This window comes from Haematobia irritans, chromosome 5 (assembly GCF_050003625.1).
Source record: "Haematobia irritans isolate KBUSLIRL chromosome 5, ASM5000362v1, whole genome shotgun sequence".
In the NCBI taxonomy this organism is placed as follows: Eukaryota; Metazoa; Arthropoda; class Insecta; order Diptera; family Muscidae; genus Haematobia; species Haematobia irritans.
In genome coordinates, this window is record NC_134401.1 from 125031744 (window position 1) to 125055200 (window position 23457).

The 23457-nt window shown below is 32.9% G+C and overlaps 1 protein-coding gene across 1 annotated transcript in view; it reads right to left on the minus strand.

The window, feature by feature from the left end:
* Window positions 1-3783: 3783 nt before the first annotated feature.
* Window positions 3784-23457, minus strand: part of Syn2 (Syntrophin-like 2) — a 277516-nt gene continuing 257842 nt past the window's right edge. Inside the window, exons 9-10 of the mRNA XM_075310335.1 lie at window positions 18853-19056; window positions 3784-4253 (exon numbers count right to left, since the gene is read on the minus strand). Coding sequence (XP_075166450.1) covers window positions 4143-4253; window positions 18853-19056 — 315 coding nt within the window. The 3' untranslated portion in view covers window positions 3784-4142. The remainder of the gene's footprint in view (window positions 4254-18852; window positions 19057-23457) is intronic.

Sequence of the window (23457 nt, forward strand, 5' to 3'; positions counted from 1 at the left end):
GGATGGGGGGTATATTAACTTTGTCATTCCGTTTGTAACACATCGAAATATTGCTCTAAGACCCCATAAAGTATATATATTTTAGGTCGTGGTGAAATTCTGAGTCGATCTGAGAACGTCCGTCCGCCTGTTGAAACCGTCTGTTGAAATAACTTCCGAACGAAACAAGCTATCGACTTGAAATTTTGCACAAATTGTTGTTATTGATGTAGGTCGGATGGTATTGCAAATGGGCCATATCGGTCCACTTTTACGTATAGCCCCCATATAAACGGACCCCCAAATTTGGCTTTCGAATCCTCTAAAAGAAGCAAATTTCATTCGATCCGGCTGAAATTTGGTACATGGTGTTGGTATATGGTCTCTAACAACCATGCAAAAATTGGTCCACATCGGTCCATAATTATATACAGCCCCCATATAAACCTATCCCCCGATTTGGCTCGTGGAGCCTCTAAGAGAAGCAAATTTCATCCGACCCGGCTGAAATTCGGTACATGGTGTTAATATATGGTCTCTAATGACCATGAAAAAATTGTTCCACATCGGTCCATAATTATATATAGCCCCCATATAAACCGATCACCAGATTTGACCTCCAGAGCCTCTTGGAAGACCAAAATTCATCTGATTCGGTTGAAATTTGGTACGTGGTGTTAATATATGGCCTCAAACACCCATGCACAAATTGGTCGAAATCGGTCCATAATTATAAATAGACCCTATATAAACCGATCCCCAGATTTGACCTCCGGAACCTCTTGGAAGAGCAAAATTCATCCGATTCGGTTAAACATTTATAGACTGAACTTATAGGTTCAATTATTGTTTTATTTCATAAAAAAGAATAAAAAAATAAACATCAAAATAATATATAATAAAGCAACTTAAAGTACCCAGCAAAAAAATTTGGAAGTTCTTCCAAAGGCACAACTTTAAAAGCACTTCCAGAAGATGCACTCCCAATGATGTTCTTTATTTTAACTACCCAGGAAGTTCTTTTAATTCAATTTTTTATAACTTGGTTTTTTCATAATTTTAATGGATAATTTTAACTTTTTTTGTTTCAAATACGTTAAAAACGGAGTAAGAATTCATAAAATGGTACAAATCACTTAAATTTTGTCGAAAAAGATGCAAAATCCAATCTGAAAAAATTTTGAATTTTTGAAAATATTTGAGGTCAAACGTTTCCGACAAGCGTTAGAATCCATTAAAAATTATAAAAAATTATTTATTTGACAAACTATCACAGAATTTTCTAATTTACATCCAAAACATTGAGTTCGGATCACACCTAAAGAAGTGATGCAAATTCAGTGCAACGGCTGTTGAAATGGAGAACATCCGTCCTATGACAAGCCCATGTTATTATTATTCAAATTTTGCCACAAAAATGATAAATCCATTATAGAAAAATCGATAATTTTTGAAAATATTCAAACAAGCGTTAGAATGAATTAAAAATCATAAAAGGTCAAATAAAAAACGAATAAATAAAAATTATTTATTTGGGAAAATATCACACAATTTTTTAATTCACATTCAAAACTCTGAATTCGGATCACACCGTAAGAAGTGATGCAAATTTATTGCAACGGCTGTTGAAACGGTGGACATTCGTTCTATGACGAGTTCCTATTACATTCATCGCTTCTCCGCCAATTTTGCACCACTTCCGGACCCAAAAAGAACATTTTCACTTCTTTTTTGGCGACGTTTTTTTTGCAGCATTATTAAGATATTAATTTATGAAAGAATAGTTTTAATACCAATTACTATTTTTTAATTAAGATGACTAAACCAGACTAAACAATATAATAAAGAAGCTTTACAGCCTGTTTATGTATGTCGAATGAGCTCTGTGGATCGACTAAAATGGAAACAAACAGCTGAATTTATAACCAAAAAACAGCTGTTTCTATGCATTTCAGTCGATCGATTGAACTCGTTCGACATACAGAAACAGGCTGTTAGTTATTCAACTAAACCATAAGTTCAATCACAGCTCTATTTCATAAATATCAGACTTCAAACATTGCCATCGGCAACTGCTACCACAACCCAAGTAATTCGATTGTGCATGAAAGTCTTTAGCGGAACTTTGTGCGGTTGTATATACTTTAATTTTTATAAAAATGTAAAATCGTAAATAGGTTTTCAAATTCTGGGGGGGGGGCTAAATTTTTTCTGGGGGGGTCTAAGCCCCCTCCCCAGAGGCCTTCCTACGCTTATGTATCCAACAACAATGCAGGAATTGGTTCATGTCTGTCTATAATTATATATAGCCCCCATATAACCCGATCCCCAGATTTGACCTCCGGTGCCTTTTGGAGAAGCAAAATTAATCCGATCTGGTTGAAATTTGTTACGTGGTGGTAGTATATGATATTTAACAAATATGCCAAAAGTGGTCCATATCAGTCCATAATCATATATAGCCCCCATATGAACCGATCCCGAGATTTAGTTTTGGAGCCTCTTGGAGGAGCAAATTTCATACGAGTCAGTTGAAATTTGGTACATTGTGCTAGTATATGGCCGTTAACAACCATGCCTAACTAGGTCCATATCGGTCTATAGTTATATATAGCCATCAGTTAAATCGATCCCCAATCACACAAAAATTGGTCCATATCAAGTTCATAATTGTATATAGCCCCCATATAAGCGACCCCCATATTTCAATTCTGGCTCTCTACGTATTGTCTAATACATACCACGTATGGACTAACTCACAATTTAGAAAACGATGTTAAGAAGTTTTAAGATACCACAACCCAAGTAATTCGGCCTGGCCGAATCTTTTGTAAAACTGTTCCATAAAAAATTTTTAAACATTTTATTTTTCGAATGCAGCAGCTCAAAACACATAAGAAAAGTTGATTTTCATCAAGTGTACATTTTGAGTGTTATTTTCGTGATTGGATCAGAAACGTGCGGTTGCAAAAGACAATTTCGACGTCGTGCATTAAATACAAGTATTAAATTCGAGTATTAAATATTTACGTAAATTAATCGATTTTGACTTCCAATAAAAATAACTTGAACTGAAAGGTTACAAAAGAATATTTCAACGTGTTTTTTCTATTTTGGCCTATTGTGTTTTTACCCGGTAAACTAAAAGTTAAAACATAAAAATAAAATAAAGAGAACTCCAAATTCATATCATACATCATATCATAACAATATTAAATCTAGGAAATACTTGTAAAATATTTGATAAATTTTATTACAAGTATAATATAATTTATAACATTTCTTCCTCTCACCTTGATTTATTGTTGAACATTCGCAAGTCGGTGGGAACCGACTTTCAAGGAGTCTAAATTATATTCCATATTTTATAATTGGATTCTTTAAGCTTTGCTAAAAATTTGGATTATGGTAAATGAGCTTTGTTCTCTGCTAATTGTTTATAATAAGTAATAAATATTTTTCATAAATTTCTTTTTGGTATATCTTTTATACAAATTTATTATATAAATTTTTATCTAAAAAAATTTTATTTGTGTTTTTTGTTTTTCATTAAGTCTAATCAGTGTCAGTGTGTGTAGAAGTGTTTTTTTTTATTTTTAATTTTTTAACTTATTCCTTCATTTTGAAGGGGTTGTTGTTTTTACTAAAATGTTGCAACAACATTTAGATTTTTTTTTCACAAATTATATAAGAATTTTTTTCTAAAAATTTCCCACCTATTCAAATAGTTTTGTAAATTTTTGAAAATGTCTTAAATACAATAGACAAAATCTAAATTTACTTAGTTAAATGAAAAGGGGATTATTTGACAATTTTTTCATAAACATGTAGTAATTTTTTATCCATCCATTACTTTTCTTTTTTTTTTTACTTACATGTATTTACTAACTGACTTACGTATCATTTAAAGTTAAGCATACATGCAGAAGAAGATGAGAACTTAAACACTTTCACTTTTTTTTCTACATCCCTCTCTCTCTCACTCTCTAAAGATTACAACTACATGTAAAATAATCCTGTCATTTGTATGTAGTTGACACAGGGTTGCTGTCGTTGTTGTTGTTCTTGATTGCCAAATAGTTTCTGTTCATGTTGTTCTTTTGTTGATGTTCGCTTATTATCGCAAAACAGCCTTAGGCGGGTAGAGAGCACAATACAGCCGCTTAAGTCTGCTGTATAGAACTCAAAAATGCTGGATCTACTGATGCTACTTTAGCTGTCAGAAACGCATGCATACAAAATAGCAAACTCTGTAGCACTTGACATTCCAATTCCTGTCATCCAAATTTAATGTTTGTTACAATTTTGAAAATTTTGTATTTTTTGTTGTCGTTGTTGTGAGAGTGTGGGTGAGAATTCGATGTTAAGTTGGTTGGTGATTGGTTGGTTTGTTAGATCGTCGTAGTCGTCATCGTCGATGGCACATGAAAGTAAACAGAACAAAAACACACACAAGCAGATATGAACAAAATGCATTAACAAATCAAATAAACTACTTAAGTCCTAAATTAGATGAGAGCAGCGTTACCACAATGAATTTTTATTTTGGACCAACATTTTTCCAAAATTGGACCAAAATTTGTACCAGCAGACCAATTTTCGAAATTAAATTAATATCATTTAAAAGTTAAAAATTTTCCAAAATTTTACTTCGATAGAATTTTGTTTTTTCAAATTTTTATTTCTATTTATTTCTATAGAAAATTGTTTGTCAAAATTTTATTTCTATAGAAACTTTTTTGTCAAAATTTTATTTCTATAGAAACTTTTTTGTCAAAATTTTGATTTCTATAGAAAATTTTGCGAAAATTTTATTTCTAAAGAAAATTTTATTTTTATAGAAAATTTTGTGAAAATTTTATTTCTATAGAATATTTTCTCACAATTTTTTTTCTACAGAAAATGTTGACAAAATTTTATTTCTGTAGAAAATGTTGACAAAATTTTATATTTATAGAAAATTTTGTCACAATTTTATTTTTACAGAAAATGTTGACAAAATTTTATTTCTGTAGAAAATTTTGTCAAAATTTTATTTCTAAAGAAATTTTTGTCACAATTTTATTTTTAGAGAAAATGCTGACAATTGTTTTTTTTGTCAGTAGAAAATTTTGTCAAAATTTTATTTCCATAGAAAATTTTGTCAAAATTTTATTTCTATAGAAAATTTTGTCAAATTTTATTTCTATAGATAGCTATCGCAAAATTTTATTTCTATATAAAATTTTTACAAAATTTTTGCATAATTTTGTATATATAAAATTTTTTTATGTTTTTTTCTGTACAAAATTTTGGCAACATTTTATTTCTATAGAAAATATTGTTAAAATTTTATTTATATAGAAAATTTTGTCAAAATTGTATTTTTATAGAAAATTTTGTCAAAATTTTATTTCTATAGAAAATTTTGTCAAAATTTTATTTCTATAGAATATTTTCTCACAGTTTTATTTCTACAGAAAATGTTGACAAAATTTTATTTCTATAGAAAATTTTGTCACAATTTTATTTCTACAGAAAATGTTGGCAAAATTTTATTTCTGTAGAAAATTTTGTCAAAATTTTATTTCTATAGAAGATTTTGTCAAAATTTTTGTCTGTATAAAATTTTGTCAAAGTTTTATTTCTATAGAAAATTTTGTCAAAATATTATTTCTATAGAAGATTTTGTCAAATTTTTTACTATAGAAAATTTCGTCAAAATTTTATTTCTAAAGAAAATTTTGTCAACATTTTATTTCTATAGAATATTTTGTCAAAATTTTATTTCTATAGAAAATTTGTCAAACTTTTATTTCTATAGATAGTTATCGCAAAATTTTATTTCTATATACAATTTTTAAAAAATTTTCTTCCTATACAATATTTTTACATATTTTTGTGTCTATACAATTTTTTTTAATATTTGTTCCTTTTCTATAGAAAATATTGTTAAAATTTTATTTATATAGAAAATTTTGTCAAAATGTTTATGTTTTTTTCTGTACAAAATTTTGGCAAAATTTTATTTCTATAGAAAATTTTGTCAAAATTTTATTTCTATAGAAAATTTTGTCAAAATTTTATTTCTATAGAAAATTTTTCAAAATTTTATTTCTACAGAAAATTTTTCAAAATTTTATTTCTATGGTAAATTTTGTCAAAATTTTATTTCTATACAATATTTTCTCACAATTTTATTTCTACAGAAAATGTTGACAAAATTTTATTTCTATAGAAAATTTTGTCAAAATATTATTTCTATAGAAGATTTTGTCAAATTTTTTACTATAGAAAATTTCGTCAAAATTTTATTTCTAAAGAAAATTTTGTCAAAATTTTATTTCTATAGAATATTTTGTCAAAATTTTATTTCTATAGAAAATTTGTCAAACTTTTATTTCTATAGATAGTTATCGCAAAATTTTATTTCTATATACAATTTTTAAAAAATTTTCTTCCTATACAATATTTTTACATATTTTTGTGTCTATACAAATTTTTTTAATATTTGTTTCTTTTCTATAGAAAATATTGTTAAAATTTTATTTATATAGAAAATTTTGTCAAAATGTTTATGTTTTTTTTTTCTGTACAAAATTTTGGCAAATTTTATTTCTATAGAAAATTTTGTCAAAATTTTATTTCTATAGAAAATTTTTCAAAACTTTATGTCTACAGAAATTTTTTCAAAAATTTATTTCTATAGAAAATTTTGTCAAAATTTTATTTATATACAATATTTTCTCGCAATTTTATTTCTATAGAAAATTTTGTCACAATTTTATTTCTACAGAAAATGTTGTCAACATTTTATTTCTATAGAATATTTTGTCAAAATTTTATTTCTATAGAAAATTTGTCAAACTTTTATTTCTATAGATGTTTATCGCAAAATTTTATTTCTATATACAATTTTTATAAAATTTTCTTCCTATACAAAATTTTTACATAATTTTGTGTCTATACATTTTTTTTTAATGTTTTTTTTCTTTTCTATAGAAAGCATTGTTAAAATTTTATTTCTAAAGAAAATTTTGTCAAAATTTTATTTCTATAGAAAATTTTGAGAAAAAATACCGATTTGACAAAAATGGACCAAAATCAACCAAATTCCATTTGGTCCCGCCATCGGACCAAATTTAAAAATTAATAACTTTTTTGACAAATTTTGGCCCGATCGTACCAAAATGGCAACCCTGGATGAGAAAACGTTTTGTTTTTTGTTTGATTTGTGTATATAAACAAACACATTGATAGCCCTGTACCTTAAATGAAAACAGTAACTAATCCCAAAAGAAAAAGGATGTTAGACAAAGCGAAATTCGAAACCCAACACCAAGGCTATTAAATGAATGATGTTTGTCGTATTTGATGTTGACATTGAAATAGAACCTATCCAGATCCAATGATTTTTGTTTTCGCCAGAATAATATTAATAAACTGCAGGGTGGCGGATACGTAATGCAACAAATTTAATCTCTATAATTTATTTTTTTTTTGTTTTTGATTTTATTGTTTAAAAATTAAAATATATCGGAAATAACAGTATTTTTTAGAATTAGTTGAGATTTGTTCGAATTGACACCCTTTGACACAAATTAAGGCCTTCGATTATGGCTGACGTGATTCTGTTGTATTTTGATCCATTCCCAGCGAAACGCCGTTTTGATATGACACCTTGGTATTTTTTAGTACCCTATGCGCAAAAGCCCAATGAGAAATTGAATCCGGAGATTTTTGTGGCTATTGTGCGGTAGAAATGAAGTTAGGGACATCCTTTTTAAGCCATTCTAGGTTAACGCGAACTATTGGAAAGCACATGGTGTCCAGACGAAATGACTCTCTGGGGCATAGATTAGGTATAGTGGCAGCCCGATATTTCAGACTCATTTGGACTATTCAGTCCATTGTGATACCACAGTAGTGAACTTCTCTCTTAACACTGAGTACTGCCCGATTCTATGTTTAGCTCAATAACAAGGGACCTCCTTTTTATAGCCGGTGTTTCACATTGCGGTGAAACCACTTAGAGAAGCTTTAAAGCACTCAGAAATTCCATCAGGATTACTTAAAGGGGAAAACCCGGTGAAAAACTTTATGGTGTTTGGTGTTTGGTCGAAACTGTATATGAATCCACGACCTTTTGTATGCAAGGCGGGCATGCTAACCATTGCACCACGGTAGCTCCCGCACTTGGAAACTGTATTTAGGTAATTTTCTCGACAATATTCGACATTTATATTGACCCCACGGTCGATGAAGACGAGCGGGGAGCGACCATCGGCCGATACGGTGGACTTGAGTCCCGGTGGCCAATAGAAGGTGCGGACCTATTTGGCAAGTAACTCCCATAACTATGTTTGTTCACAAACTGCTCAATGTGGAAAGGCTTCCCATCGGGCAAACATCATGGCTCTTTCCAATCTAACCTGTTTTGCGCACTTTTTGGAACTTCAATGGCTTTAGTCCTCACTATGTGTTGCATCCATCCTCGCGATATGTTCAGCTTATGAGCAAGTTTTCTACCACATCGGTATGGATTTCGATCAAATCTGTGTTTCACTTTTTGGATCATTTCTGGCGTTGTCCCTTGTGGACGCAATGTAACACTGCCAGTATCATGGTAAAAATCTATGTTACGGGAAACAAAAGAACCATTCTACGAGGGCTGCTTTTCATATTTTTTGTTTGGGCAACATCAGTATAACAAAGTGGCACGTGACAGCTCTATCGTACAGCTTGGCATTTTTGAGGTTATACGTGCTCAGAACGTTTTGGCATATGAGCTCTATTTGTGTTGTTTACAGCTTAAATCGTGAGCATTTTCGGGCGATTATTTTTTACAAATTATGACATGAATTAACTCAACAACAGTGTATCGATAAAGTTAAAAAAAATGTTGGCGATAAATCTCCGCCAAGGACCTGTGCTTATCGCTGGCATGGTGCATTCAAAAATTTGTTTTTGTCCCGGAAAACATTGACGCTGTGCGTCAAGTGATATTGCAAGATCGTCATGTTATCTATCGTGAGATTGAGACAACTTTTGGTAGTAAAGGGACGAGCATACATTCAATTTGACCGTCACCTTGGATCCCACAAAATTTGTCAATTGAAAAATACGATCGCGCTGCTTCCAAACACGTCTATGACATCGTGACATGTAATGAATCGTGGATTTAAGAGTATGAGCCCGAAAGCAAACATCAGTTGACTGTTGACACCTGAAGAAGCGATAGATGCATTCAGAATATATGTTTTGGAGATACCTCCATCAGAGGGACAAAAGTGATTCTACAGTTGGTTCAAAGGCAAGCAAAACTGTATAGATCTAAATGGGAAAAATTTTGACAAACAATAAAGCTATTTTCGGTGAATTTTGTTTTTGTTCTCTAATCCCGAAATATAAAGGGTAATCTTCGTATAACACTTGGAGTCCATCAGCTTAATTTCTGAATGTATTAGATCAACATATTTTTTGAAGCTTTTGAACAATAAAGTGAACTGTCACTGAAATAAATCTGTTAGAGGCTAGACGACCGATTTAAAAATGGTGACAATGTGAAGTTGGTTGCAATACATATCAGCCATGCTGTAGACAACCGCTTTCGTACAATTTTGTTCTTTTGTTTGGTTTTTCACTGTAATGATTAGGATTTTTCTTTGTTGTATATAAAAATATTAACCCTCTAATGCCCCAATTTTTTTGCCAGATGATTAAATTTTCAATTTTAAAGACACAAAAGCAAGAAAAATTTATACGGTAAAATTCAGCATATGCTGCAAAGCCTCTTGAATAGTTTCAAATAAAATTGTAATTAATGTAAAGTTTTCTTTTTATTTCGCCCATTTTTGTTGTCTTAAGGTGTGTTTCACTAAAAGCTTCCTTATTAAATGAAGCACGCCTAAAAGCGGGCTTGGGCATTAGAGGGTTAACAAATAAGGTCAACCCATACCGATTATTTTATTTTTTTCTTCTCAAAAATATTAAACAATAATCAATTAAATGCTAATGTTATTACTTATTAAAACACCAATTAAAGCAATATCAACACTCATTATTAAATCTAATTAAACCTTATTGATTTTTGAGATTTTTTTGTCCTCTGCAAAATGAAAACAAAAAAAAATATGTATATACCCACCTCTTGACAGTAATTCAACAAACCATAAATGAATAACAAAGAGTTATAGAAAAACAGGACAGAGAAAAAAGCAAAAAACAAATCAACAGTAAATATGTAGCTATTTAAAGAACAAAGTAAACAGCTTTAATGAAAAGTTACTGATACTTAAGCGTAGATCTGCATTATTCAAAATTATTTATTCATTCATTCATTCGTTTTTACGCACACACACACATATATATACACTGGACTATACAATCTCCCACTCTCCCATAGAGTAGTAAAACCCACAAACATCATAATAATTCTGCATTATGAAAATATATTCATATACATATACATAGTAGTGGTATACAGTGGAACACATTTACAATGGACATTGGCTAAAAATAATATATTTACGATTACATTTTTATTTTAATCATAAACATAAACAATAGTGGCATTCAGTGTTGCCAGTATTTTTCTAGCTCTTGTCCCCAAATTATGATGATTTCGTCCCCAAAAATCCACAATTTAAACTAAAATTCCTGACAAAAACCCTAATACTTTTTTGACAAGTTAAAAAAATAAAAAATAAAGCAAAATTTAAAAATTAAATCTTTGTCAAATCCAACAAGCTGTAATAAGACCAAAATTTCGAACCACAAGACCAAGAGATTGGAGGTATGAAAATGGGAGTTCGGTAACCTTGTATTTATGAACGAATATTTACTTCTAAATATTCAAGTAGTAAAATTAGGTGGTAGACACATTGCCAAAGTTGGTAGAATTCTACCAGAAATGGTAAATTTTCTGTAGAAATGAAATTTTGACTAAATTTCTAACAAAATAAATTTTGTGAAAATTTTCTATAGAAATAAAATTTTTACAAAATTTGCTATATAGAAATACAATTTTGACAAAATTTTCTATACACAAATAAAATGTTAACAAAGTTTTCTATATAGAAATAACAAAAATATTGAAAAAAATTTCTAAAGGAATAAAATTTGGAATTTTATAATTATTGGGATTTTTCGTTTTCGTAAATGAAAAATGCTGTTGTAATTGTTTTTCATTGTTTTATTATTGAAATATTGCTATTTCGGATATTTCGATACACCTTCGGTGATTATTAACAAAAATATGGTTATTAAATGGTTAAATTTGGTTGAAAATATAACCATTGTGAAAGTAAATATTGTTAAATGTTTAAATTATGATATTTTATAGATAATATCTCGCTGAAGATGATCACCGATGGTGTATCGAAATATCCGAAATATGTTAGCAATATTGCAATAATAAAACAATGAAAAACAATTACAACAGCATTGTTCATTTATCATGACCTCAAGCCAAACGAAAAATCCCAATAAGAAATCAAATTTTGACAAAAATTTCTATAGAAATAAAATTTTGACAAAATTTTCTATGAAAATAAAATTTTGACATAATTTTCTATTGAAATAAAATTTTGACATAATTTTCTATAGAAATAAAATTTTGGCGAAATTTTCTATAGAAATAAAATTTTGGCGAAATTTTCTATAGAAATAAAATTTTGAAAAAATTTTCTATACAAATAGAATTTAGACAAAATTTCCTTTAGAAATAAAATTTTGACATAATTTTCTATAGAAATAAAATTTTGACAAATTTTCTATAGAAATAAAATTTTGACAAAATTTTCTACTGAAAAAAAAAGTTGTCAACATTTTCTGTAGAAATAAAATTGTGACAAAATTTTCTATAGAATTAAAATTTTCTATAGAGATAAAATTTTGTCAAAGTTTTAAATAGAAATAAAATTTTGACATAATTTCCTTTTGAAATAAAATTTTGACAAAATTTTCTATAGAAATAAAACTTTGACAAAATTTTCTAAAGAAATAAAATTTTGAAAAATTTTCTATAAAAATAGAATTTAGACAAAATTTCTTGTAGAAATAAAATTTTGACATAATTTTCTACGGAAATAGAATTTTGACAAAATTTCCTATAGAAATAAAATTTTGACATAATTTTCTACAGAAATAGAACTTTGACAAAATTTCCTATAGAAATAGAATTTTGACAAAATTTTCTCTAGAAATAAAATTTTGTTAAAAAAGATTAAACCGATTTCTCGAAAAAATCTCCACAAAAATCCCCAATTTCATGAAAATTCCCCACTAAATCCTCAAGTCCCCAACTCAGAAATTTCGTCCCCATTCGCGAAAAAAATATCCCCAATTTGGGGGGAAATCCCCAATATTGGCAACACTGGTGGTAGTAGCTCCACAAACTTTTCTTTTTAAGCGCATACCGAGATCCTCTATCAATTATTTTCTACTTCTGATGAAGTTCTTTTAGATAAGGAAAAAATACTACAAATAAAATTAAGCATTTTCGGGGATTTGAAGCTGTAACGTTTGGTTTTTCGCTACAATGGAAATTTTTTGGGTTTTTCAATTTGCGACAATTTTTAATATTTTTGTTGAATTTAAAAATTTATATAGAATTATATAAAATATAATAACAAAGAAAAAAGATACATAACATAAAAAATAATCTTTTAAAAATATATTTGATTAAAAATGTGTCGCTGGTGATTTCTAAGCCTGCGTTCTTCATATTTTTATTCATACACGCAAAAAAATAATTCTTTCCTCCCAAACGAAATTTTAGACAAACAAAGTTCGTTTCTCATTTGCTTTTCGTTGAAAGAAAGTGTATTGGAAGAAAAGTATATACTTTTTGTGATAAACGTTTATTTTTTTCCAGGATGTAAAAACAATTTCATAAAGACAAACTCAAAAAAAAAAATTCTTGCTAATTGCATTTTCCCTCACATCTTTCTCACTTCCACGAAGTTTTTTAGTTCTTAGCACCTTTTTCTGTAATACAAACAATGTAGAAGAAATTATACGATTTTATAAATTTTAAAATTTTTTTTTTACCTTTCGCATGGACGGAGAATCGAACCGCGGACCATGCAATTTGTAAGCCAACACACTATGTAGCCGTTATTGTCATCAGTAGACAATTACCCATATAAGTTATATTTAACATATATAGCATAGCTTGCGGCGCCCACGAACCGATTAAACAAAGTTTATTTAACAGAGAAATACATTTAGTCGGGCAACGTTGAGCAGTGGTTGCTACGTCCGACTTGCATGCCAAGGGTCGTGGGTTCGATCCCTGCTTCGACCACAGTGTTTTTTTTTCATATATTCCACATATGGTCGGAAGAGTCCGAAAAAATGTTCAACATTACATTCTTCTATATTTAATTTTTACTATGAACTGTAAAATATGTCTTATTAAAAACCTAAAGTTAGAAAAGAACAGTGTTTGATATAAACGAAATGGATTGTGTTATTGGTTCAAAAATAACTTTTTTATAAAAAATAAAAATTTTGTAACAAAAGAACTTTTTTGGTGATAAAATTGTATACTTTTCGAAGCAATTCAAAAGACTCAAACAAAAGAAAAACGTTTTCGGTACACGTTTTCCAAACGTTTTTTTTTCTTTGCGTGTAGTCATCAAGAATATCTCGATAAGTAGTAAGAATTTTATACCTTGGTTTTTTATCACAAACATTTGAATAGAATTTTCGTTGCTTAGTGCATTAATCACAATGTAGCTAAGAGTGCTAAGGGATTTTGTTATGGTGCTATCACCCCTTTCGAGAGAAAACGTTTTTCAAATGTTATAGATAATAAAAAAATTAAAGGGGTAATAAAAAATGATTAAAAAAAAAACAAAAGATAAAATAGTCGAAAACTTTATTTTATTTTGTTTTTAATTTCTTCGTTCAAATTCATTTTTAACGCAGTTCAAAGCATCCGAAAACGAAGAACATCCTCTCGTGTAAAATTCATCCGAAATGATCCATATTTGAACTTCTTCCAGATCACTAGTATTAAACAATAATAATTGGGAATCCATACAAATTTTTCGAAAGCTGTGTTTTACTGCCAGGCTAAACAGAAAAACTGCCTAAAAAGGGCACCAGGTGTTGTGGAAGCTGGCACAAGGGAACGATAGCCGGATGGGAAGAAATTAGAAATCTTTACTCCGTTGCCAATGACATCCTTGTGATGGCTTTCGTTAACGAGGAAGCAGTGGATGGCCATAACGCAATATCGGGTTCTTTGCACATAGGGTCTGAAAAAAATTCTTGACCCAAATGAACTTCCAAGGCATAAGATCTAAATCAATGCAAAGTTTCCAAAATCGGAGCACTCCGACTTTCAACAAGCTCATGCAAAACTCATTGAAGGTGGTCTAAATTTGTACTTCTTCCAGATCGCAAGTTAGAAAACCAAACCACTTTTTTTGAAAAGCTTTTTGGCAAGGTAGCTAAACAGAACAACTGCTTTAAATGGGTTCAAGGAATTGTTGAAGCTGGCACAAGGGAATGATTGCGGGATGAGATGGTAACCCGCAAAAGAAATCAGAGATCTTTTCAATCAGTTTCTTATGATGGCCATTTTTAGAGAGGAAGCAGTGGATGGTATGGCTTCAAAGGACGAATGGTTGAAACGCTGTTTCTGGCGTTTGAAGTTTCTGGAAAGTTTTTTTTTATGCCCTAATCCCTCGACGTCAAGAAGAGGGTTAGTTTCTAGGACCCGAGAAAGGGATTTTTGATGAGCGCTTTAATGCTTATCAGTGAAGTAGGCTTTAAAGTCTACCAAAAAGATCTGCAATAAATTCCTTGGACTCTAAGTTCGTCAACTCGAAAGCTACTGTAAACTGCTGAAAATATTTCAACGAGATGAAAGCCTGACTAGAAACTCTAGAAATCATAAAAAACGAAGATACAATAAAGTCGATATTTTGTTTGAAGAGATGATAGAGCAGTTCAATGTTTACCTGGTATGGTTTCCTGGCCACTTGAACATAACAGAGAACGGTAAAATAGAAGAGTATCTCAAGAAGTTACCCAATTAAAGGTGTTATTTTGAGCTATACGCTATTTGGAAAGCTGCAATTTTTGAGAATTTTATTCTTTACCATTTTTTTAGTTTATAAATGTACCGACATGCTTCAACACTGCATTGAAATTAGTATATGAATCAAAGCATTGGAGTACAAATAAGAGGACAATAATAAATATAATCATGAACAAGCTAAAGAGATTTTGTATTTTTATTTCACATGCCTACGATTTGCGCCTTTTAACAAAATATTCGATAAACGTGTCAAAAATACAACATCAATCATTTCCTCAATCAATCATAAAAATAATCCATAGCCGCATAGGTTGCCGAAGTAGTCGTTTACACTCAGAAAAATGCAATTACGAACCATTGGAACCGAAATTCAGCATTATGGAATAAAGGGTGACAAGGAGGCAGATGTGCTGGATAGGGAAGGTGCAAGCGGCCCCACTCTTTTCATATACTTACAGAGTCAATGTAAAACACTATGATTTATGGAAAGGGCGATGGACTTCCTCTACGGGCTGCGAACTAGCCCGTCGCATTTGCGGCTCGGAACCTCTAGACATTATTGTTGAGAAGCCTCAATTTGTGACCATTTGTTGAAAGGTCCATTGGAACCATTGGAACCGAAATTCAGCATTATGGAATAAAGGGTGACAAGGAGGCAGATGTGCTGGATAGGGAAGGTGCAAGCGGCACGAATAACATCGTTACGCACGTTTCCCCCCACTCTTTTCATATACTTACAGAGTCAATGTAAAACACTATGATTTATGGAAAGGGCGATGGACTTCCTCTACGGGCTGCGAACTAGCCCGTCGCATTTGCGGCTCGGAACCTCTAGACATTATTGTTGAGAAGCCTCAATTTGTGACCATTTTTTGAAAGGTCATAGGACTTTGCATTTCAGAAAATTAGGATGCCTTGCATACATAGAGTCATGGGTTCCAGTTCCGACCGAGCACCAAACAAGTTTTTCAGCGGTGGATTATACCCTCTCTGTAATGTTGGTGACATTTCTGAGTGTTTCAAAGCATCTCTAAGTAGTTTCACCGCAATGTGGAACGTCATTCGGACTCGGATATAAAAAGGAGGTTCCTTGTCATTGAGCTAAACATAAAATGGGGTAGCACTCAGTGATAAGGGAGAAGTTCACCACTGTGGTATCGCAATGGCTTGAATATTCTAAGTGAGCCTGAAATATCGGGCTGCCACTATACATAACTCAAACTAACCTACGATGAATGGACTGCCACTATACCTAACCCAACCTAGGATGAATGGACAGTTACGGCAATGGAAATGAAGGAACTTTAAGAAATTGAAGGAACTTTAAGAGGTTGGCTGATAAGTCCCCGGTCTGACACATAGACGCCGTCGTTAGCATTAAATGCATATTATTTTTATATAGTACCAACCTTCAAATGATTCGTGTCAAAATTTGTCGTCTGTGAGATAGAGCGTCTTTTGTGAAGCAACTTTTGTTATTGTGAAAAAAAAAATGGAAAAAAAGGAATTTCGTGTTTTGATAAAATACTGTTTTCCGAAGGGAACAAATACGGTGGAAGCAAAAACTTGGCTTGATAATGAGTTTCCGGACTCTGCCCCAGGGAAATCAACAATAATTGATTGGTATGCAAAGTTCAAGCGTGATGAAATGAGCACGGAGGACGGTGAACGCAGTGGACGCCCGAAAGAGGTGGTTACCGACGAAAACATCAAAAAAATCCACAAAATGATTTTGAATGACCGTAAAATGAAGTTGATCGAGACAGCAGAGGCCTTAAAGATATCAAAGGAACGTGTTGGTCATATCATTAATCAATATTTGGATATGCAAAATGCGTGCCGCGCGAGCTCACATTTGAGCAAAAACAACAACGTGGTGATGATTCTGAGCGGTGTTTGCAGCTGTTAACTCGTAATACACCCGAGTTTTTCCATCCATATGTGACAATGGATGAAACATGGCTCCATCACTACACTCCTGAGTTCAATCGATAGTCGGCTGAGTGGACAGCGACCGGTGAACCGTGTCCGAAGCGTGGAAAGACTCAAAAGTCCGCTGGCAAAGTAATGGCCTCTGTTTTTTGGGATGCACATGGAATAATTTTTATCGATTATCTTGAGAAGGGAAAAACCATCAACAGTGACTATTATATGGCGTTATTGGAGCGTTTGAAGGTCGAAATCGCGGCAAAACGGCCCCATTTGAAGAAGAACAAGTATATACGGCCGTAAGTTCGGCCAGGCCGAATCTTATGTACCCTCCACCATGGATTGTGTAGAAACTTCTACGAAAGACTGTTCCACATAGGAACCAATTCCTGCATGGTTGTTGGATACCATATACTAAAATCACGTACCAAATTTCAACCGAATGGGAAGAATTTTGCTCTTCCAAGATGCTCCGGAGGTCAAATCTGGGGATCGGTTTATATGGGGCCTATATATAATTATGGACCGATAACGACCAATTTTTGCATGGGAGTTTGAGGCCATATATTAACATCACGTAACAAATTTCAACTGAATCAGATGAATTTTGGTCTTCCAAGAGGCTCCGGAGTTCAAATCTGGTGATCGGTTTATATGGGGGCTATATATAATTATGCACCGATATGGACCAATTTTTGCATGGTCATTAGAGACCATATACTAACATCATGTACCAAATTTCAGCCGGATCGGATGAAATTTGTTTCTCTTAGAGGCTCTGCAAGCCAAATCCGGGGATCGCTTTATATGGGGGCTATATATAATTATGGACCGATATGGACCAATTTTTGCATGGTCATTAGAGACCATATACTAACATCATGTACCAAATTTCAGACAGATCGGATGAAATTTGCTTCTCTTAGAGGCATCGCAAGCCAAATTTGGGGGTCCATTTATATAGGGGCTAAAAGTGGACCAATATGGCCTATTTGCAATACCATCCGACCTACATCAATAACAATTACTTGTGCCAAGTTTCAAATCGATAGCTTGTTTCGTTCAGAGGTTAGCGTGATTTCAACAGACGGACGGACGGACGGACATGCTCAGATCGATTCCGAATTTCACCACGACCCAGAATATATATACTTTATGGGGTCTTAGAGCAATATTTCGATGTGTTACAAACGGAATGACAAAGTTAATATACCCCTCATCCTATGGTGGAGGGTATAAAAAAAGTGTTGTTCCACCAAGACAACGCACCGTGCCACAAGTCATTGAGAACGATGGCAAAAATTCATGAATTGGGCTTCGAATTGCTTCCCCTTTCACCGTATTCTCCAGATCTGGCCCCCAGCGACTTTTTCTTGTTCTCAGACATCAATAGCATGCTCGCAGGGAAAAAAATTGGCTGCAATGAAGAGGTGATCGCCGAAACTGAAGCCTATTTTGAGGCAAAACCGGAGGAGTACTACCAAAATGGTATCAAAAAATTGGAAGGTCGTTATAATCGTTGTATCGCTCTTGAAGGGAACTATGTTGAATAATAAAAACAAATTTTGAAAACAAAAATGTGTTTTTCTCTGTTAGACCGGGGACTTATCAGCCAACTTGTTAGCAGAAATAGTTTATTTATAGATCGCAATATTTGCGATTTTTATTCGATTTTCTCAACAATCTTTAGTTTTATTCTCGCTTTTATCATATTCTCCTCCTTTCGTTTTGTTAGTTACCAACCCCAGCTAAATCGAATCCTAATATTTTGATTTTCCTAAAATTTTCCCTAAAATTACCATAGTGATAAATTGTCCTTATAAGCAAACTGAAAATCCAATAAAAAGCGCAGATTTTAATTCGTTATAACCTTGTTCAACTGTATTTTATTAGCTTTAAGTTATACTTACTTTTGTTTCGATGGCCCTTGTCTCATGATCCTGGAAATGTAACTTCAGTTTGGATTTGCCATCATCGCTGGAACCTCTTAGCTGTGAGAATTTATACTGCCACACAATGGCCGAGTCAGCACCCTCCGCTAATGCGAATCCTGTTTGCCAATCCAACGTTAGTCCTCCACTTTTACCATGATGGGAAACGGCGAATGTTTTACGCTGTAGCACAGTTAACGGAATGTGATAGAATGAAAAAAGTGGAACAAGAGAGGGGGAGAAAGTGGAAAAAATGAGTTTGGTTTTATTGGTGATGTGCAAAAAAAAAAAAAAACAACATAAAAATACCATAAAAAAGTATAACAGATGATTAAAAGATTCTTTGACGTTTTCTCTTCCTCTTTCTCTTTTTTCTTCTTTATCTTCTTCCATGCCTCATTGTTGATATTTGGCTTTATCTGTAAGGTAGTCTTGTTCTGGTAATGTTGCCAAGAGCAACGAGTTGGTTTGCAATGTGGGAAACGGAAATATCTCATTTATTAACTGTGTTAAGCTCGAATGTCCATTCATTTCTGTCGTCGACTTTAATCTTTTTAATGTGCCAATAAAGTTGACAACATACAAAAGTTACGGCACGATGCTATCGTTAACAAGCAAATACAAACAATACCTGAGCATTATATCATAATTAATAATAACATTTTCGTTTGTAATTCTTGATAAGAAAGACTAAGACATTTTAAATTCATTACAAATTCACAGAAATTAAGCTTAATAGGAATAATGCTAAGTGACTTGCAAAGTGGCTAAGTCAATTTTGTTTTGGTTTTTAGAGCCCAAACGATTTGTGGTACAGGGGTCACATGACCCAGTGAAGATTCCGCGGCAAAACACATGCACGTTGAAGAAATTAATAAAAAGGGGAATACCTACGAGGACAATTCGAGACGAAATTATTTATTTATTTATTAAAATCTTTATTATATTTACAAATTATGATAAATGTATAACAAAATAAACAACGAAGAAAAGCTTGTATGATCGCTTTATACACACAAAAAAAAAAAAAAATCTGATTCAATCACGAAATTAATTGATCCAATTAATTTTTTAATTGAAATGTCTTCAATCACAGAAATGATAGTATCAATTAAAAAATTAATTGACAGTCAATTAAAAAATTAATTGATCCAATTAAAAAATTAATTGATACTATTAATTTGTGTGATTGATTTTTATTTGATTTTGATTTTTATTTCAATTAAAAAATTTGTTGATTCAATTAATTTTTTAATTGAATATTTTTTAAAACTCAATTAAGATTTTAATTGGAAAAATGTTCGTGAATTTTTTTTTCTGTGTATTAAGCCAGAAAACAACAAGAGACTATCGTTAGAGCGCTCCTGCAATTAATTGTGAATAAATCCTTTGTTTCTTGTACCAATGCCCTTTACCATACTGGCAGTATTTCATCCCGTCCAAAAAGTGGTCGAAAAAATTAGTAATGATCCGAAAAGTAAAGAATCATATTTGATCGAAATTCACGCCGCAATGATGGTTAGGTTAGGTTAGGTTAGGTTAGGTTAGGTTAGGTTAGGTTAGGTTAGGTTAGGTTAGGTTAGGTTAGGTTAGGTTAGGTTAAAGTGACAGCCCGATTAAGATTCAGGCTCACTTAGACTATTCAGTCCATTGTGATACCACATTAACTAAAAGTACCTATTACATATGGGCACTTCTAGTTTTAACCGCTGAACCTTGTCGATTATTTTCTTCTGTTGAACCAACCAGATTGTTCCAAAAACATTAGCAGACTGCTTAAGTTAACGTTTTCCAGGTCCGCCAGTAATCTGAAGCTATATGCCCCTAAAATTTGCTTACGCCTTACACAAAATGTAGGACACTCACACAAGAGGTGTTTTATTGTTTCCTTTTCCTCCGCATCATGACAGCTCATACAATAGTCATTATAAAGGGTGATTCTTTTGAGGTTAGGATTTTCATGCATTAGTATTTGACAGATCACGTGGGATTTCAGACATGGTGTCAAAGAGAAAGATGCTCAGTATGCTTTGACATTTCATCATGAATAGACTTACGATCTGCCACAACGTCGAATTTTCAGTGAATGGGCCCTAGAAAAGTTGGCAGAAAATCCGCTTTTTTATCGACAAATTTTGTTCAGCGATGAGGCTCATTTCTGGTTGAATGGCTACGTAAATAAGCAAAATTGCCGCATTTGGAGTGAAGAGCAACCAGAAGCCGTTCAAGAACTGCCCATGCATCCCGAAAAATGCACTGTTTGGTGTGGTTTGTACGCTGGTGGAATCATTGGACCGTATTTTTTCAAAGATGCTGTTGGACGCAACGTTACGGTGAATGGCGATCGCTATCGTTCGATGCTAACAAACTTTTTGTTGCCAAAAATGGAAGAACTGAACTTGGTTGACATGTGGTTTCAACAAGATGGCGCTACATGCCACACAGCTCGCGATTCTATGGCCATTTTGAGGGAAAACTTCGGAGAACAATTCATCTCAAGAAATGGATCGGTAAGTTGGCCACCAAGATCATGCGATTTGACGCCTTTAGACTATTTTTTGTGGGGCTACGTCAAGTCTAAAGTCTACAGAAATAAGCCAGCAACTATTCCAGCTGTGGAAGACAACATTTCCGAAGAAATTCGGGCTATTCCGGCCGAAATGCTCGAAAAAGTTGCCCAAAATTGGACTTTCCGAATGGACCACCTAAGACGCAGCCGCGGTCAACATTTAAATGAAATTATCTTCAAAAAGTAAATGTCATGGACCAATCTAACGTTTCAAATAAAGAACCGATGAGATTTTGCAAATTTTATGCGTTTTTTAAAAAAAAAAAGTTATCAAGCTCTTAACAAATCACCCTTTACTTCGCACCAATAGTTTTTGCAAAATCGCCTATCAGGCAGCGACCCGTTATAGCAGATATCAGGAGTGATATCTGGCGTCTCGAGAACACTAGCATATCTAGTGTGCGGTTTAAGTTTAAATGGGGTCATACTTGCTTGGTGTCGTTACAACCCTTGCAATTCTCCCATCGAACATTTGCCATCATGACAGCCTTCTCGCGCAGTGAGAACTTGCAGGTAGCCAGAGGCATACCAACAGATTCTAGTTCCCCTGGAATATGTAAGGTAGTTCCTAGCCTTGCTAGCTCATCTGCTTCGCAGTTCCCCGGTATGTTCCTATGGCCGGGCACGCATATTAGGTGAATATTGTGCTGCTCAGCCATCTCATTGAGAGATTTGCGATAGTCGATGGCCGTTTTCGAGTTGAGGAACACAGAGTCCAAGGATTTTATTGCAGGTTGACTGTCTGAGTATATATTAATGCCAATATTGTTTGGAGCATTACTTCTCAGCCAATTCTCTTATTGCTAATATTTCAGCCTGAAAAACACTACAGTGATCAGGAAATCTTTTCGCTATTCGAAGATCTTTAGAATATACTCCGAAACCCACTTGGCCATCCAATTTGGAGCCATCAGTGTAGAAATCTATATATCTTTTATTCCCCGGGGTCCGTGTACACCACGCCTCACTGTTGGGAATTAGAGTCACAAACTTTTTGTCGAAAAGTGGTCTCGCCAAAGTGTAATCCACTACGTTAGGCACATCTGGCATTATTTTGAGGAGCGAACTGTGACCGTAACTTTTTTCCGACCACAGCGATAGCTCGCGCAACCGCATAGCCGTTGTTGCAGCTGACTGTTTGGCCAAAATGTCTAAAGGCAATAGATGCAGTATGACATTAAGGGAATTTGTTCCTGTCTTGCTGAATGCACCTGAGATACACAAGCACGCCATACGCTGAACTTTGTCTAAACTTGTTGGCTGGTGAAGTGCCGGCCACCAGACTACAACACCATATAGCATAATAGGTCTAACCACTGCCGAGTATAGCCAATGCACAATTTTTGGTTTTCCGCCGCAATGATAGAAACAAATGAACACTTATTGCAAAAAGAGCTCAGACTAATTACATCGAAGTTCCAAAAAGTGCCGGAGCTCTCTGATGCATAAAAAAGTTAGGGTGGAAAGAGCCAAGACAAGTTCACCACAATGGACTGAATAGTCTAAGTGAGCCACTGTATCTAACCTAACATATAACTTTAATACATATTATCGCTCGAAAAATCATAAATGGATTTTTGCGAAATTGTATAAAAATACCCGGGAAAAAAAATTGGAAGTTGTTCTGAACGATGTGCTTTATTTTAACAACGAAGGAAGTTCTTTTAATTTAATTTTTTATAACTCGCTTTTTTAATATTTTTAATGTTTAACTTAATTTTTTTGTTTCAATTAGGTTAAAACTAGAGTTAGAACTAATAAAATGGTATACACTTTTTTTTCGAAAAAATGCTTATTATATTATAGAAACAAGTATATACAACAGTAAAGGCATTGTGCAGTGCTGACATAAGGTCTAAGGTAGTCGGCCGCTGTCGTAGAGAACTCAGGGTTCTCACTGAACAGCGTAATATAACTCTGCGCTGGGTACCTGGGCACTATGGGATAATAGGAAATGAGGAAGCGGATGTGCTGGCTAAGGAGAGCACTCTGGAACGAATAATGTCCTAGCGTAC